At 47.7% G+C, this 18,200-nt stretch overlaps 2 protein-coding genes across 17 annotated transcripts in view; one reads left to right on the plus strand and one right to left on the minus strand.

Moving 5' to 3' along the window:
* Positions 1-14,262, plus strand: part of MAP1A (microtubule associated protein 1A) — a 56,417-nt gene extending 42,155 nt beyond the window's left edge. For all 6 annotated transcript variants that reach the window (XM_068203375.1, XM_068203377.1, XM_068203376.1 and 3 more), the window contains 3 exons: positions 273-9,033; positions 9,686-9,918; positions 10,839-14,262. In XM_068203375.1, the coding sequence (XP_068059476.1) occupies positions 273-9,033; positions 9,686-9,918; positions 10,839-10,994 (9,150 nt within the window). In that variant the 3' untranslated portion in view covers positions 10,995-14,262. The remainder of the gene's footprint in view (positions 1-272; positions 9,034-9,685; positions 9,919-10,838) is intronic.
* Positions 8,500-18,200, minus strand: part of PPIP5K1 (diphosphoinositol pentakisphosphate kinase 1) — a 50,673-nt gene continuing 40,972 nt past the window's right edge. For all 11 annotated transcript variants that reach the window (XM_068203385.1, XM_068203391.1, XM_068203388.1 and 8 more), the window contains one exon: positions 8,500-17,956. In XM_068203385.1, the coding sequence (XP_068059486.1) occupies positions 17,262-17,956 (695 nt within the window). In that variant the 3' untranslated portion in view covers positions 8,500-17,261. The remainder of the gene's footprint in view (positions 17,957-18,200) is intronic.

Below are 18,200 nucleotides of genomic sequence, written 5' to 3' on the forward strand. Positions count from 1 at the left end.
CAGGGGACAAACACTCAAAATTTCTTAAAGTGGGTCTTAACATAACTGTGGGCAGCTTCCAAAAACATTAAGAATTTCAAAAGAGAGCATGGCTCTATGCATTGATTTTCCATGGGCTTTCAAACTGTTTCGTCTACCCCCAGTGTTTCCCATTGGTAAATTGCTCATGGTATCTTCAGTATTTCTGCATTAACTAGCTGCATTTTTTTTTAAGTGCTGCATAGGTCTCAAAACTCTATTTGACCTTTATCTGTCTGTGCTTATCTCATTAGGTCACCCAGATTCTCAGCAACTCTGATTCAGATACCAAGGCCTCTCTTACTGTGTCGTGCCTGGGAGAAGGAGCCTGGAGCAACCTTGGGCATCCTCAATTTCAGGACATTATTAATCTGAAACTGAATCCTGATCCAGTTCTGCCAGAAATGGATGGGGTGTCTGAATTTGCAGAATATGTCTCTGAGACAGTTGATGTGCCATCTCCATTTGATCTCCTGGAGCCACCCACCTCAGGGGGTTTTCTGAAGCTTTCTAAGCCCTGCTGCTACATATTCCCTGGGGGAAGAGGTGATTCTGCTCTCTTTGCTGTCAATGGGTTTAACATCCTTGTGGATGGTGGCTCTGAGAGGAAATCATGTTTCTGGAAGCTGGTGAGGCACCTGGATAGGATTGACTCAATCCTGCTCACCCACATTGGTGCAGACAACTTGCCCGGCATCAACGGGTTGCTGCAGAGGAAAGTTGCTGAGCAAGAGGAGGAACAATCCCAGGGCTCTACCAACTACAGTGACTGGATGAAAAACCTAATTTCTCCTGAGCTAGGGGTGGTTTTTTTTAATGTTCCTGAAAAGCTGAAGATGCCTGAAGCCTCCATGAAAGTAAAGAGGAGCATTGAAGAAGCGTGTATGACACTGCAGTATCTCAACAGACTGGGCATTAAATCAGAGCCTCTCTACAGGGTGGTGAGCAGCACCATCGAGCCCATCACGCTCTTCCACAAAATGGGGGTGGGTAAGCTGGACATGTATGTACTGAACCCTGTCAAGGACAGTAAAGAAATGCAGTTTCTAATGCAGAAATGGGCTGGCAATAGTAAAGCAAAGACTGGCATCATTCTTGCAAGTGGGAAAGAAGGTGAAATTTCTGTTCCCTATCTCACATCTATCACAGCCCTAGTGGTATGGCTACCAGCCAGCCCAACAGAGAAAATTGTAAGGGTTTTGTTTCCTGGAAATGCTCCTCAAAATAAGATATTGGAAGGTCTTGAGAAACTCAAGCACCTTGATTTTCTGAGGTACCCAGTGGCTACTCAGAAAGATATCACTTCTGGAATACCTCCACCTGTGCTGAAGCAGACCAAAATTAAACAAAGAACTGACAGTAAAGAGAGTCTTAAGTCTTCCCCCAAGCCATCTGTGACAAAGCAAGTCAAGAAGGAAGAAGCAGTTGAGGAGGGGATTAAGGAAGTAAAACCAGAAGTTGTAAAGGATGCTAAAATTGAAAAAAAGGTTAAGGAACACACAGAGAAAGTTCCCGAGAAACCTGTTAAACATGAAAAGATAAAGACGGAAACAAGTGATGCTCTCAAAGCTGAGAAAAGAAAATTGGCAAAAGACAAGGTTGGAAAAAAGCATCTCAAAGAGAAAGTATCCAAATTAGAGGAGAAGAAAGACAAAGAAAAGAAAGAGATTAAGAAGGAGAAAAAGGACTTAAAAAAAGATGATGGAAAGAAAGATGAGAAAAAAGATGCAAAGAAAGATGATAAAAAGAAAGAAAACAAACCAGAGCTCAAAAAAATTTCTAAACCAGACTTGAAACCATTTACCCCAGAAGTAAGAAAAACATTGTACAAAGCAAAACTTCCAGGCAGACTCAAAACTGAGAAGATCAAAGTAAAACCTGAAAAAGAACCTGAAAAGGTACCTGCTGACCTTAAGACATTAACAATGGAGAAGGCACCTGTACAAGTGGATCCAGGAGAGACATCCATAGTGGAACAGAGGTTAGTCCTGTCTTCACCAGAAGATCTTACAAAGGACTTTGAGGAACTGAAGCATGAGGAGAGAGGGGCCTTGCAGTTGACTCAAGAACTGTCTGATATGGAGGTTAGTGATAAGATTATGAGAGCACCTGAAGCAGAGATAAAAGACTCTGTTGATATGACTGGTCAGAGTAACCTTGAAGTGGACCCAATTTTAAAAAGAAAGACCACTGACCAGGGAGAAACTACTACTGATATGGAAAAAGAATCATCAGCAGAGGAAATGGCAGTCCATCAGTGGGAGCTGAGGGGAGGTCCTGCTGAAAAAATAGAGGATGAAAGAAAAACAATAGACCAAAACCATGACATAAGATACTGGGAGGGAAAAGCTGAGCAGGGCAAGGACATTCAGGTGTTTCCTGACAAAGAACACCTGCCATCACACACAGACGTCTTGGCAAAGGGTGTTTGGCCACCAGTGTTCAGAGAGGAGGAAAAGGAGGAAGAGGAGAAAATCTCTTTGGACAGAAAACAGAGGGAAGCAGAAACTTGTGAAAAGTATACTGAGGGGGCAGAGGTACAGGAAGAGGATGAGAAGGAAAAGAGAGAAGATGTGATAGAAAAAGCAGAACTGGAAGAAAGGGAAGAGCAGCACATGAAAGCAGAGGAGAAAGTGGAGAAGAATAGAGAATTCTGTGGGCTGAATCAGAATGATAGGGAGGACAAACTGTTTACCATTACAGAGAAGGAAAGAGAATTTAGTTTCATGGATGAGAAAACCAAGTTACTTGGAAAGGACATAACAAAGGAAGAGTCATATCTGAGCAGCCTGCCAGTCCCACCGGGAGCAACAGCAGAACATGTTTCTTATATCCAAGATGAAACTATCCCCGGCTACTCAGAAACAGAGCAGACCATTTCTGATGAAGAAATACATGATGAACAGGAAGAGAGGATCCCACACTTGAAGTATGATGTCAATGCCTATAACATTTCTGTTCCTGACCATCCAGGCTCTTTTGAAGCAGTACATGGAATACAGGCCATGCCTCCTGCTGACCTTTCAGCCAAGGGCTATGCTGGGCAGGAGTCTGAAATCCTGGCATATCCTACAAACATTGTGGCAGCACCTCTAGCTGAGGAGGAACACATATCTTCTGCTACCTCCATTACTGAATGTGACAAGCTTTCATCTTTTGCAACCTCAGTAGCAGAGGATCAATCTGTTGCATCCATAACAGCACCACAAACGGAAGAGACTGGGAAAAGCTCTTTACTTCTGGACACAGGAAACAGTATGCCCTCTTCTCGGACTGAAGCAACCCAAGGTCTTGACTACGTTCCCTCTGCTGGCACAATTTCTCCCACGTCATCCTTGGAGGAAGACAAATGCTTTAAATCTCCACCCCCTGAAGATTTCCATGCATTAGCAGAAGGAGAGAGGAAAGTGGAAACTCAAAAAAAAGACCTTCATGAGGAGGCAGAAGCTGAAGAAGATGAAGAAGATGGGACTCCAAATACTGAGATGCCTGAGAAACTCAAAGGTCATTACAATGCCCCCGTGTTTGCTCCTCAAGGATGCCCTGACAATGTGATAATCAGTGTTCCCACAGAGATGATGCCTTTATCCACTGAAGAAATACCATTTTCCCAGGCTGACTCTGCAGAGGCTGAAGAACGATGCATGAGTCCCGATGACAGCACAGTCAAAATGGCCTCTCCCACTCCATCTGGCCCCACCAGTGCAGGGCACACACCCTTCCACCAGTCTCCAGTGGAGGAAAAGCTGGAAACAGTAGATTCAGATCTATTTGAAAAACAAACGGATGCTGCTACCAAGAAACTGGAAGGCCAAGCTTCTGTTGTGGTGAAGGGAGCCAAGGGTGAACCTCTCAGAGAAGATGAGGCATCTGTGGCTAAATCCAGACATGAAAGAGAAGTTCCTGGACCTGTGCAGCACAAACTGGTTTTGAGCAGTGATGTTCCAGTGTCACCTGAGGAGGAGGTACAGGAGGAACCAGTGAGGAGGGAGGAGCTGCCCTGGCTCTCTTATCACAAGCAGGACACGGTGGTGATCGGGGAGGACGACGAGCATCCCAGCACAAAACCACAAAAAGAGCAAGGAACTAAAACCATGACAGAAAGTTTAATGGGATTTCCAGAACACTTGTCCTTTGAGCCATTTGCAACCACAGAAACTTCTCTAGGAAATGTGGACCTTCCACAGTTCACAAGCCAAAGCAAATCTAAAAATGACAAATCTTTGCAATTTTCACCAGATGGCATCAAATCACCTTCTTTTACAGCAGAAAGGATTGGTAAAGAGAAATCCTCAGATATTTCTAAGAGAGTTACTACTGAAGAAGGAAAACTGCTATATTTCACAGGAGACACCTCAGAAGAAGAGAAATCTTCTCATGCTTCCATTGAAGATATTTCCCCAGAAGAGACCAAATCAATTTCTCTCACTGAGAGTTCCAGCAGGAAAATATCTTCAGATGTTTTTATTAAAGAAATTTCTCCAGATAATATCAAATCTCTTAGTTTCACAGAAGAGATATCTGCAAAAGAAAAAACTGTGTCCAGCTGCACTGACAAATTCTCTTCAGAAGCTGTGAAATCCATGTGTTTCACAGATCAGAGCCCAGATACATACGAAAAATCACTGGAAATTTCTGCCAAAGAACTGAAAGAAGCACCAAAATCTTTTCCTTGCCCAGAAAGTAGTTCAGTTAAAGGCACATCACCCAGAGATTCTTCAACTGAAGAAATGTCTCCAGATGACAGCAGTTTATTTTCTGCATCAGAAAAGAGCCTGTTGAGGGGAAGAAATGCAGGCTTGGATTCTCAGGAAGTATCTCCAGATGCAAAGGGTTTACATTTTACAGAATCTAGCCCAAGTGAAGATAAAACATGTTCACATGTTTCTACTGAAGGCATAAAATCTTGCAGGTTCAAGGAAGCTCAAGGAAAAAAATCTCCAGAAATGGAAAAGTTTTTCATGAAAGATTTAAGTTATGAGAAGAAAGTGTGGTTTCCAGAAGAGGTAGAAGAGGTCCCTGTTCAGGGAAGGCGGCAGAGATATGACAAAGAGAGGGAGAGTACATTCTTGGATGAGGTACCAGAATTTGAAACAAAATCCCTTTCTAAATTGGGAAAGGAGGAGAACCTGTCTCCTGCCTTGCCTGGCAGCCATACCTGGAAAGGAGCAGAAGGGGAAGCATGGGGTTCTGCCTCTGAGTATCTTCAGGAAGGGAGAGACAGTGGGACAGGAGGGCAATTACCAAATGAGGAGGATGAGGAGCTTCACCATGCTGAAGACAAACCCATGCTACTGCAAGCAGAAACTGAATGTTTAAAGATGGAGTCATTTGATTACAAAGAAGACATACAGAAGGGTGCCAAACCTACGTCAGAAACAAAGAAAGTGGATGTGATTCCAGCTGACATCACTGTTCCAGAAAGAACACAAAGAGGAGGTTCTCCTCTATCTCCTCAGTATGTCCCTGGTGAGGAAAATCAGGCCAAAGCTTTAACTGGAAACAAAAAAAGTCAAGAATTGTTGACCTCTAAACAAGATTGCTCCTGCTTAGATGATGAGGAGAAAGCTGTCCTAGATATCTATGCAAAGTCACTAGACCAAGTTCTGACATCTCCCCTGTCTGCAGTGGGAAAGGATATAGAGGCACCACCAGGAGCAGAGAGGTCCTGCAAGTTAGATCAGTGCAAGCCACCTTTATGGGAGGATGTCCCATCGAAGATGTCTGAAAAGAAATTAGATATCAGTTATTTGTATCAGGAAATAGATTGCAAATACAAGTCAGATAGCAGGCAAGAGGATGACTGCAAATCCACTGAGGGCCTGTATGACTCTACAGGAAGAAAAGAGCAGACAGCAGCAGCATCTACTCTGTTGCAATCTACAAGAGCAGCAGATTTTATTGCAGAGTCCACAGAAGGGAGTGCTGAGCTGTCAGGGCAGTGTGCACACTCCCCTCCAGCACAAGGCCCAGGTCAAAAAAGTAGCGATGCTGTCAGCTGTGCTGGCACTGTGGGTGCTACCATCCGAGAGGTGTATCCTCCAGAGACCTATTCCAGGAGTTCCCCTGAGCCTTATTCCTATGAGGAAGGGGTCTGCACACAGAGAGATGATGACACTTCCACAAGACAAGAGCCAGAAGAAAGAGAACCGACTCCCTACCCCGATGAAAGAAGTTTCAAGTATGCTGACATCTATGAGAAGATAATTGTGTCTGGAGTGGGACCCTCCCCCTTCACAGCCATGGGTGCACACAGCCCAGGTCACACTGACAAGGTGCCAGTGACAGCACTGAACTCTCAAAAAGGTCAAAATTTTCATGTGTCTGCAAAGGAAGAAGAGTCCTGTCTTTATACATCTGCTGAGAAGGAATTGTCATCTCCAGCATCCCCTAAGGATAAAGCAGATTCAGTCTTTGACTATAGAGACATCCATGAAAGATATTTGCCCTTGTCTGAAACAGGGAAGCCTAGGACATCAGAAGGACAGGAAAAACTGAAAGTGTCATCTGCTTTGCCAGGAGAACTGGACTCTGCACTGCACCCATCATCTGCGAGTGCAGCATTTGCCTCTCCCACCATCACAACTGACACCTTTTATCAAGGAAAATCATCCACCTATATTGATGCTGGTTGTCCAGATGAGAATATAATTTTGTCTAGCCAGGAGCAGGTATCTTTGTCCCTGAAATCTGAAATCCCAAATCCCAAAGATACATACTATGAGAAAGCAGGTCGAGGGGAAGAAAGTGCAAGTGACTCAGAGCTAGAAAAAGGTGCTAAGGAGAAGTCTGAAAAGGAGTCTAAACTGCACAGCCCTGCTGAAGCTGCAAGCACTGTCTATACACGCATCTCAGCCATCAGCAAGTTTCCTGTCTCAGACCCCTTCCTGCAGAGCAAATGTCAGGAGCCCCTTTCACCCAGCTCTACTGCCTCTTCTCCCTCTGATCCAGGCTGGCAAGAGAAATATGAAAGTAGGACAACTGCATCAGCTGCTGTTGTGGAGACATATGTTGCTGGTTACAGTGACTTGCCAGACACGGACAGAGATGAGCAAACTTCAGAAAGGTGCCATGATTCTTCAAAAAAGATAGAGGTTGCTGAAAAATCCACAAAGGAATCCCATTTCTGGGTAGCAGATTATCCAAGTGCAGCAGTGGCCTCCAAGTGCCAAGAGCAAGCCATATACCTGAAATCTGCTTCCAGCAAACCAACAGAAGTATACGAACAAGGCCCAAGGGTCGAGAGCAGAGGGATGGATAGCTCTTCTGGGTTTGAAACAGCCAGCACATTCAGACATAAGCAGACCTCAGCAAGCCACTTAGGGGATATTTCTCTTTCTTTACAGTCTCCTTGTGCTTTGCTCTCAGACCAGGGAAACAAAGATGAGTACTTGGAGGTTTCTGAGAAAATCAGCAGCCTTGACTCATCTTTTCCTAAATTCTCACCTCTGAGTCCATTTGAAGAAGACAAGGTGTTCTCCAAAGGTGTGGAGAAAGAGTCTGTCACCCAGCAGCAGCTGAAAGATGACTCTTCCAGCCTGTCAGAGGAACCTTCATCTGAAGCCACCACTCCTGTGATACAAACTACAGCAGAAAGTTTCTATTCTCATATGCTTTCCACATCCACAGGTGCAGGAGTGGAATCAGGTACCAGGAGCGCTTGGGATGTGTCTCCACTGGTTCCAGATAATGCTGTGAAACTACATACAGCTGAAACCAAAGACTTTATCTTCACTGAAGAACATGGGCCTCCATTTCCCTGTGGCATGGGTGACCACACCTTGCCATGCAGAAAAGAGTGCCAGGGCTCAGAGCCCGCACCATTCTCTGCAGAGCAAGAGCAGCAGCACTGTGGTAGCAGCCCAGAGCAGAAGGCACCATTTGCAGGACAGCCGTTGCCACTGACATCTCTCCCTGATGTGTTGACATCATTTTCTCATCGTCAGCACAAAGATGAAACTACAGCTAATGGTCCAACAGAGGTGAGCACCAGTCTGCCAGCTTTCCAAAGCACATACCATGCAGCAGAGGCAAAAGATGAAAAAACACGTCCCGATTCTGACAGCAGTTTTTCTCCATGCGCAGGCAAAGAGGAAACAGAGAGGCAAAGCCGTCCTTCCTCTCTGATGTCTCCTGAAAACAGTTTCCCGCCATTTTTCCCAGATGTGCAGAGGGGTGAAAAAGCAGAGGACTGTGGAGATGCTTCCCATGACACGGAGACCCATTTAGGAGGCAGTTCTGATTGTGGACAGAAATTTTCCTCATGTGAATACAAGCAGAGAAAGGGAGAGCTCTCTCCCTCATTCATCAACCCGAGCCCCCATGAGCTCTCTGAAGACAGTGACCTCTCACAGGAGGAGGGTCACCCTTCAGTGCAGGGGAGACCACCCCACACTGGGAGCAGTCCCATGCAAAGTGCTACAGTGGAGGAAACCCCTCCAACATCAGTGAGTGATTCTGGAACCTCCCAGTCAGACTCCGATGTCCCTCCTGAGACTGAAGAATGTCCATCCATCACAGCAGATGCCAACATGGACTCAGATGAAGATGCTGATTTCCTCCCAGTGGACAAAGCTGTGGGGAATGCTCATCATGCCAGTTCTAGGTCCAGCCATGATCCTCAGCCTGTTCCAATGGTAGATCCCCATCCCCACCCTCCTCACCCTGATGTCTGCATGGTGGACCCTGATATATTGTTAAATGAGCAAAGCATGAGCAGAACTGATAAAATTTCCAAGAAAGACATAAAAGAAAAGAACAAAGGTGTGAGGAAGCCTTTGAGCAAACCCAAATCTTCCTCACCTGCCCGGAAATTAGACGTGAAAGGGAAACGATCACCCACTCCTGTGAAACAGTCATCGGACAAATCTCCAAAATCTGTCACTGCCAAAAAAGAAAGAGATGGAGGAGAAAAGCCTAAACCACGTAGTGTGCTGATGCCAGAGGATGAGTTATCCAGGAGTAGTCACAGCAACCCTGGCAAGAGCCTTGTTAATGGCATCAAAACAAATCCCGGTAAGAAATCCTTCCTGAAAAATGCATTATCTTTGTAGGTCTAACACAGAGAAAAGCACTAGGTTAATTAAACACAGCAGAACAGAGAACAGAACTTCCCAGTCAGGCATAAAATGTTATAAGCAGTGATAAAGTTGAGATGTACAAAAGGTTGATGTGAAAGTGCAATAGAGTCCTAGGAGTAGCAGCAATTCACAGGGATGGCAGGAAGCCAGGATGGACCTTCCAGAAAGACTACTGTAATACCCTAGGATAGCATACATTGGCCATCAGAATGGGGGAGGGGGTGTGTCTGTGTGCTTAAGCAAACGTAGGTTATTGACAAAAATCAGGACTAAATATTAATTGGGATGACAACTCTGCAAAAGTTAATAATGGAGATTTTTGGTTCCCTTCCCCAGAAAAAAGCTTCTGATCCTAAAGCTTTCCAATCCCTCCCCAAAAAATAGCAAAACTTCCTTTCCCACCCAAGACCTGTGACAGCACTGGTTCAGAAATGCACCCAGGTCACCTCTGAGCAGCAGAGCATGGGTAAGTGTCAACTTCACTGCTGCAATGGAAAAGTCTTTCTGGAATCCAAGTCCTGTGTTAATCTGAGTGTTTGTCCCTTGCAGAAGGGTTTTGATAGCCTCTTGTTTCCTGTTTTCCAAAGCTTCCAATAGTCCTAAGAGCAGTTTGTCAGTGCCTATGGGTCCACCCGTCTACGTGGATTTGGCCTACATCCCCAACCACTGCAGTGGGAAGAACACAGATCCAGAGTTCTTCAAGCGGGTTCGAGCATCTTACTATGTTGTGAGTGGGAATGATGCAGCCAACGGAGAGCCAAGCCGTGCAGTGCTGGATGCACTTCTGGAAGGGAAGTCACAGTGGGGAGAGAACCTGCAGGTAGGTCATGGAAATGCAAAGGGGTGTGTCATGCTTTTGATGTCACAAGCGCTCAGAAGAAGATGGGTATCACATACACAAGGGAGTACACTGAGAGGAAACAAATGGTACTGGGCATACCCTGTTTTGCAGTCTCAGCAGAGTAATTGCTTGTACTGACGAGGAGGAGGAGACCTGCAAAATGGTATGAATGGAAGCAGATATGTCCTCTTTTCCACATCCTCCTGAGGGGAGGAAGCATTGAGAGATCATACACTCATCCTTACCCACTGCAGGATGAGCCTATCCTCAAGCAAAATCAAACACCAACACAAACTGAATTTTCATCAGTGTCCCACACCCAGTGGCATCTCTTGCTACCCTGGCTTGCTGAAGATTTTTTTGACATCAACTTACTAATAGAGCATTTAAGCAAGAATGTTCTGTAACACAGTTCTTGCTTAGGCAGGCTTGCAGGACACCCCAGGTGGGCAGTCCTGAAGACATGTACAGAAAGGTATAAATGTTCTTCCAGATGAAGCAGCCTCATATTTCAAGGTCCCTGAGTTGCACACTGGGTCAATGGGCGCATAGTGTCCATTAACAGTGACACTGCCAGTATTGTTCCTTTTCTCACTGAAGGATCTTTCTGAGCCTGTTTCTGGCGCTGCAGAGCACGATGCTCTCCCCTGCACTGCAGCCATTCTCATCATTATGGTGTCAGTACTGCCAGTTTGCAGCCAGTTCAGAGCCCCATTGTGCTGGTACTGTATACAATAAAGATCTGCCTCAGAACCTGACATCTGAAAGACACTAAATAGAACAAGCAGTACCAAGGGTACAGTGTTCCAAAATTAAAAAGAAATTTTAGCCTCAGCTCCTATGGGCATTCTTTGTCACTGCAGTTGTTCTCAATCATCCCTGCTGCTTTCTTTTCCCAGGTGACATTGATCCCAACACACGATACTGAGGTAACACGAGAATGGTATCAACAGACCCATGAGAAACAGCAGGAGCTAAACATCATGGTACTGGCAAGCAGCAGCACTGTTGTGATGCAGGACGAATCTTTTCCAGCCTGTAAGATTGAATTCTAGATCTCCCACATTTTGTGTTCATCCATTGATTCTTCAGTCACCGATGCAACATGAGAGACACCATCTAATCACAGTCCAGTTCTTCTCTGGTTTAGTCCTCTACATGGTTCCCATTTGTCAGGCAGTCAGGTATCCATCTTGCTCAGCACTGGATGCCATGAGGAAGAAGTGCAGGGCTCTGTAATTTTCTGGACTGAGCTAAGAGTTTGCACAAGAGCAGTTGCAGACCAGGGGCACTTTCACCTTCCCTGCTTTATTCTGCTGCCTGTACAGTTTCTGTAGACTATCTTGGCTGCCTTGCTGCTGTGAGAGCTTGTTCTACTCTCTTCCTGGCTGCCTTGCCATTTAACCTGTAGCATCATGAACCTTGCCTTTCTGGTGAGGGCTGAAGTGCTGCTGCTGCATGCAGAGTGCACGGGAGGCAGGAGGCAGAGGCGAAATCTAACTTGCAAAGAAATTGCACCAGGGAGATGAGGGAAGAGAGAACCCTCTGAACTGCAATGTGACAGTGAAGGTCATTCTTCCATCTCCCCTCCTGAGCATACAGGAGGTGTTCTGAGCAAGGGGACCTGTGCTCCAACTAGACACAACCACCACATGCCAGCTTGGCAAATTTCTGTCCCAAGTACTCGCCTGTGGCAGCCTGCAGCACCTGTTTGCTGTGCTCAGGGAGCTGGGATGAAAGACATGGCAGTGGGAGGGGAGGGTTCAGCACATTCCTAACCTGCTAACTTGAGCTTCACACACACAGCAGCCAACTGACTCCTGCACACCAGTTGTGTGGCCAGAGGAGGGGCACAGAGAGGCTGTGGCCTAAATAGTTACGCAAAAAGAGCATCCAAACGCACAACTACAGCCCTCTCAACAGCAGAAGGGCTGAAAAAACCTTGGCCACGCTTGGCCTGGAATGTACAAGAAACCTCCCTCTCCCTAAACCAAAGGCTCTGGAGGACTGTGGTGAGGCAGCTGAGGAGCACACAGGCCATGCTGGGGGAGGCTGGTGCCCAGCTAGCCTCGCTGTGGTGGGCCAGCTTGCACGCAGCAGCCATCTCCTCGCTGCCTATGTGCCAGGCTCCAAGCCTTATAGTTGTGTTCAAGCTTTTTGTTGTTCCCCCAACTGTCTAGGATGTGGGGAATACAACTTGTGGTGTAAGGGAAGAGAAAGCCCTTCCCAAAATAGTCGGGAAAAAGTAGTTTAGCAGGTGTAGTCATTCTCAGTTCCCCCACACTGTGGCAGGGATGTGCTGACAGTGCAGGTGAGGTGCTGCTCATCCATGTGGTGCCACCTTGTAGCTTTTTCCCTGGCCTGAGCATCACTGTGGGCATCTGTCCTTGCTCTCTGGATGCCCTGGCAGAAACATGAATGTGTGCGGTGAGTGCATTGTGGCTACTGAACAGCCACTCAGAACCTCTGTGGCACACAGACCTGTTCCAGTGTGGGAGACATGTTCTCCCAGCAGGGACTGGGGTGTTCAGGTGCACTAAGACTGCAGCATCCATGAGCCTTTGCCACGTCCAAGAGAACTGACAGAGGATCTTACCACAAAGACAGCTTTTCTGTAAGACAAAGAGAGTGGCAGCAGGCTGTGGTCTGGGAAAGAAGGAATGAGATGGAAAGCTGCGTTGCAATGGTTGTCAGTCAGCACAAAGTATTTCCATCTGCTGTGACACCCACTGTGCTTGGCCCTGAGCAGAGGGCTGACTCCACCATGAGCATCCTCGGACCCTGTGTTGCACTTGGCTGGGACACTTCAGTCTCAGTGCTAGTTTTCTGGCAGGTGACATGAGGAAAATGCTGCTTAGAAACCTGCTCCTAGCACTAAAATGGAGTTTCTAGGGAAATGGTCTATTTTGCATTTTAATTTATATATTTATTTTTTTAACGTTAAGCTGCATTTTTTGTTGATTTAATATTTTAATTTATACATGTTAATCTGACACCATGTGCTTTTAGTGTCAGTTCAGAGGTTTCTCAGTACAAATACTAACATGCTGCAATTTAAACAAAATGAAAAGACCATAGAGAACTTGTGGGCAGCAAAAATGTCTCTGCAAGGCTGTGTCTAAAACCCAGCAGCTGTAGGACAAGGCCTGAGGCCAGCAGCCTCCCCAAGGCACAGCCAGCTCTTTGGCTATGGCCCTTGTTAGGAGCATGTGAGCTTACTCAGGGCTTTAGCAAATCCCTGCCCTGTGCTGTGTTCATTTTAACCATGGAATCACACTGTGTCTGCCAGCATAATAAATGTCATTCTCTGTACCCCGATGGGGTCAGCATTCATGAATGTTGGTTCTGGCAATTGCAGGCACTAAAACACCTGCCCCTGCCCCTCCCTGGAAAGCTGGGCGGCTTTGCCTACTGTGCTTTGGGGAGACCCTGGCTCACTCGCCGCGGTGGCAGCTGCAGGATGCCAGACACCAGAGGCATAAGCATGGCCCTCACTGGCTCCTGGGATCCCTCTGCGTAGCTAGATGTAAAAGCTAATGCACTAACTTTAGATAGACCACATATGAATGTTTTCTCAGTTTTAAACTTGAAGCAATTCTGACTAAGCAGCAGTAATAGTGAGGCTTTGTGAGGTACCTGCATCCTCCAGGCAGGAGTGTGGCCACTGGTGGATTCCAGGAGGAATGCTGCCCTCCATGCTCTGCTCCTGCCCTCTGCAGCTCTGCTGCTTGGCTACCTTTATCCTACACCAGTTTGCTTTCCTGTCCTCAAGGCTCCACATATTTTTTTTCAGTTTTTGTCGCAGTCTGTTCTGCCTTGAGCTTGTCTCACTCCCTATCTCCCTCTCTCCTCCACCCCCTTCCATCTTAAAAAAACAATGGGGAAAAAGACTTAGGAAAAAGCTGATTCATCGAGTATGGCCCTGCTCAGGCCACAGGAGCCAGCAGGACCCACCTGGAGCCAGAGGTAATACAACACTATAGAGAGAAACAGTTAAACTCTGCTTTTGCTTGTTTCTGCATGTGGGCAACAACGCGTAATCTTCCTGTATGTAATAGGTAAAAAATACTATTTTAAACCTATAATTAAAAAAGTGAACGTCTTAATTGTATTGAAATGGCATCTTGTGCTCCTAGCTTCTTCTATGCTAAATGTTTTAAGAAGAGAGCCCTGATTCTTTTCTTCAGCATCACATTTCTATTTGAATTTAGTTCCTTGAGTTCTGTCCTTTTGCCCATTTCCATGTGAAACACTGTAACTAACTGCTGTCAAGAGAGGAGCCCAACACATTAATAATAAAGCCACATTAACTGCGAACGAGAACATCTCCAGTGGTTTCCAACTGTTGTTTCAGTGAGCCCACGCTTGTGGGCAGGAGCACACAGACATGGCTGCTGTGCCACCCTCCCATGCCTCCCAGCTTAGGTGAGCCCTAGCTTTTCCACCAACACCCCACCTTCACCAGCAGCTGCTAAACTTTCCTGTGACTCAGAAAGGGACATGCACATAAGGCCACAGAGCCTGCCTGGGACAGCCCCCTGCCCCTAGCCTTAGCAGGGTAACTAGTGGGTCTCTCCTGGGGAACATCTGGGACAGCTGGCTAAGGGCTGTAGGGGGGAAAGCAGCTCCTGATAATCCATTGAGGGGCCTGGCGTGGCCTGTCTGCCATGCAACACCATCCCTCCTCACAGTTCCAGAATCATGCATTCCATTGAAGCCCTCTGCCTGTCCCTGCACTTCTTGGGAGTGGCAACTCTGCCCAGCACTGCTGGCACTCTGAGCTGGAAGGGTCTCTGGCTCTGTGGCAGGCAGCACACCTGCTGGTTTGGGATCTGGGTGCAGGCATGCCAGGGATTCCATGCTGCCTGATCCCACTGCAGCAGTTGGGCTTTTGCACCTTGCGGAACTTCGACCTGACCTCCAACAAGGGAACTCACTTTCTTTCAGCTCTTTCAGCTACTTATTAGAAAACTGGGACAGCTGCTGCTCTGCCTGTGCTGGAGCACAGTCAGGAGAGGCTGATGCCCAGTTAGTTCTGTTCCTGCCTGCCTGTCCTCAGAAGGAAACAATGGCACAGGTGAATGCCAGGAAAAAAGAAAGCAGATTCTGTGCTACAGTCCTCAGCAGAGAGGCCATCATTGCCCCAGAACACTCCACAGCTTTTGCAGGCCCTGGTGGAGACCTCAGGGCAGTTGCCAAACCTGGTGCTGATGGGAGGAACCATGAACTGTTACCATAAACCAGGAACTATTTCCACACACAGCTACTTTTCAGGTAAATGAGCACTGTCTCTGGTCATACTCCAGCTTACCAAGGTCCTGTGACTGCAGTGCATCTCCCAAAGGTGTGCAGTGACAAGCACCAGGCTCTGCGGGGTCAGCACCTGAGAGCCACACGCCCACCCCACAGGGCCCTGCTCCATGCCCCTCTCAGCAATGACCCCTGCAACAGGTGCTGTTGGGTCCATTGTGGCAACGACCCTGCCCAGGCACTGTCCCCGCACAGAAACACACAGGTCCTGGCAGGAGATGTGGCTGGTGCTCAGCAGGGATGTGGCTGCCAGAGCAGTGCTGGTGGCAGCAGGTGCTACAGGCCACTGTCAGTGCCCGAGGGGAACTCTCATGCATGCTGCTCAGTCACCTGTGGTCCCTCAGCCAGTGCAGGGGCGAGGGTTGGCTGCAACCCCATGGCCAAGATCCCAGTGCAGATCTGTAATGCAGGGAGAGAGAGTGCAGGGCAGGCACAGCAAGCTGGGAGGGGGGCTGGGGTGCCCCCACGCAGTGCTGCACTCTGGGCAGCTGCATGACTGCGCTGTTCTCAGTGCAAGTAAACATGACCGTTCTTACATGCCCAAAGTGGCAGCTTGGGATTACTGGGCATGAGGAAAAGGACATGACACCCAATATGTGCTTGAAGTGACTGGGAAGGTGTGGACCAAGTGAAAGGAGCTGAACACACCATTCCAGTGTCTTCATTCTACCACAAATGCCCCTGAGAGCTGGGAAGCCAGGAGCTCTTCCCCTGTATGACCAGTTCTCCCATGTAGGAAAAAGGAGGTTTTTTACCCCTGGCCTGGAGCCTGTGCTTTTACTCTGCAGGCCTGACTCCAGCTACAGTAGCTGCTCTTCCAGGACAACAGAGCACGAGCAGGGCTTCCTGTTCCAAGCACCTGCAAGCTTTGGCACATAGACGCTGCTGCAAAGTCTGCTTCAGAGACAGAGAGACAGTGGACCCACAGCATAAATTTACTGTGAACACACATTGTCACAACACAGCATAGAGATCTTTGGGCACAGCTTCACAAAAACACAGATCCTAGCTACAGACAGACACGCAGACTTGTCCATAAATACAGGAGGAGTAGGAAGCACAGCCCTGGCCGGCACTCAGGATGCGGCAGGGACACCCGTATCAATCTTGCCCTCAGGCTTGTACTCACAAGGCATTTACATAAATATCCATTAAATACTTTTCATTTTATATAATAAAGATTTATCCTTATTGGTTTCTAATAGTCCTGAATTGTCAAAATAGCAGTTTCTTTTAATCCCTTTCACCAAGACCCCAGAGCTGTACCCTGCCTGATCCTTGGGGGGACAAGAAAAAAAAAACTGTGTCCATCTTCCCTGCACACCTCTCTCAGGCTGGATCCCCAGGCTCTTGCCTGCCCCAGCCCAGCAGGGAAACATCAAAGGCCATGCCAAAGGGATGTTTCCTTGCGAGTGGCAGTCAAACATGATGCCCTCACTACCCTTCTTTTCCACACTCATTCAGAATGCTTTCTGCTTCTGCTAGTTTTCCTACCATAGACTCTCTGGACCTGATTTTGGTGGCCAGCAGCGGGAACTGGGAGAGGAAGAAGGAAGAAACAGAGAAGAGGTTGGTGGTTGTGATGGATCTGATTAATTTGGGCCCAGAATGCCTTTCTCTGAAGGCTGTGGGCCAAAAGGTCATGAGGAAGGATCTGTCCCTTTTGGACTTACCACCCTAAAAGCCTTGGCTGTACCAGTCCTCTAATGCTGCTGTCCCAGTGAGCACAAAGCCCTTGGGACACCAGTGCAGCACCATGTCCCTGCTCCATGGAGGTGCCATGCCAGTACCAAGACTGCATTGTTGATCATTTAACAGGGCAAACATTCTTGCTGAATGGCAAAGAGCTGGCTTGTGGAGGAGCAAAGCAGTCTCTTCCACACCACAGAGTCCTGTGGCCCTGGGACGTGGCTTCTTCTCTGCTATGGACCGCCAGCTGTGTGAGGTGCCATGCAGGAAGTTGGGCTGCTTTCAGGCTTAGAACTGCTTGCAGTGTACTGTCCAGTGAGCCACTAAATTTGCTGATCCTTCTGACACAGCAGCTGCAGTTCTTCCACATTCTTCTCAGGAGGCAGTGGCTGCACCTGGCACAGGTGACCAGAGAAAAGCTGGTCTGACAGAGCACTGTCCCCCAGCAGCTCCTTGCCCGTATGCTCTGGGTCCAACACCTCTCCCAGCAGCTCCTCTTCACAGGGGACCAGGATTTCCTTGGACAGCCCAGACTGGTCCAGGCCAATCATTCCTCTGAGAGACCCCTCACCTGGCTTCACTGTCTCCCCAACCAGCCTCAGGTCAAAACCCTCACCACACTTTGGGTTTCCTATGTTACTTGGCTCTAACATTTCCTCAGATGATTTTTCTTCATCCCGCTCCCCCATGCTCTTCTCTTCTGGGTTAGTGTCCTCCCCTGCCAGCTCCTTCTTGCACAGCTCCAGAATCCTGCCTGGCTCTGGGCCCTTATTCCAGATCAGGGTTTCTGGGGCACTTGGCTCTGCTACTGACAGCCCAAACACGCCGCCCTGCACGTCAAACCCTCTGCCTGGAGCTTGACACTCTTCCTGCTCAGGGGACTGGCTAGTCAGCTGCTCCTCACTTTTTGGGGGGCTGATGGAAAGTTTCTCAGTGAAGCTGAAACGAGCACAGTTATCCACAGAAGTTGGGGAGGACGGGCCTGCACTGGAGACGGTACTGGAGGGGCCACTGCTGTCTGCAAAGAGGAAGAAAAATCTTAAAACATGTAGCTGGTATTTTCCCATCCGAACTGTCACAGTCCCACAGTTCTACAACCAAGAGGTGATGGCTGTCTATATGCTGTGTGACCTGTCAGGGGCTTGCAGCTGGTCTTGGGCATTTCCAACAGTTCAGCTGATGAAAACCTAAGCACACAGAGTACAATTCTACCTTTTAATCCAGTGCTATGTTGGCATACAGCCAAGAGTGGATTCTGTTGT

The sequence above is a fragment of the Anomalospiza imberbis genome, chromosome 13, assembly GCF_031753505.1.
Source record: "Anomalospiza imberbis isolate Cuckoo-Finch-1a 21T00152 chromosome 13, ASM3175350v1, whole genome shotgun sequence".
In the NCBI taxonomy this organism is placed as follows: domain Eukaryota; kingdom Metazoa; phylum Chordata; class Aves; order Passeriformes; family Viduidae; genus Anomalospiza; species Anomalospiza imberbis.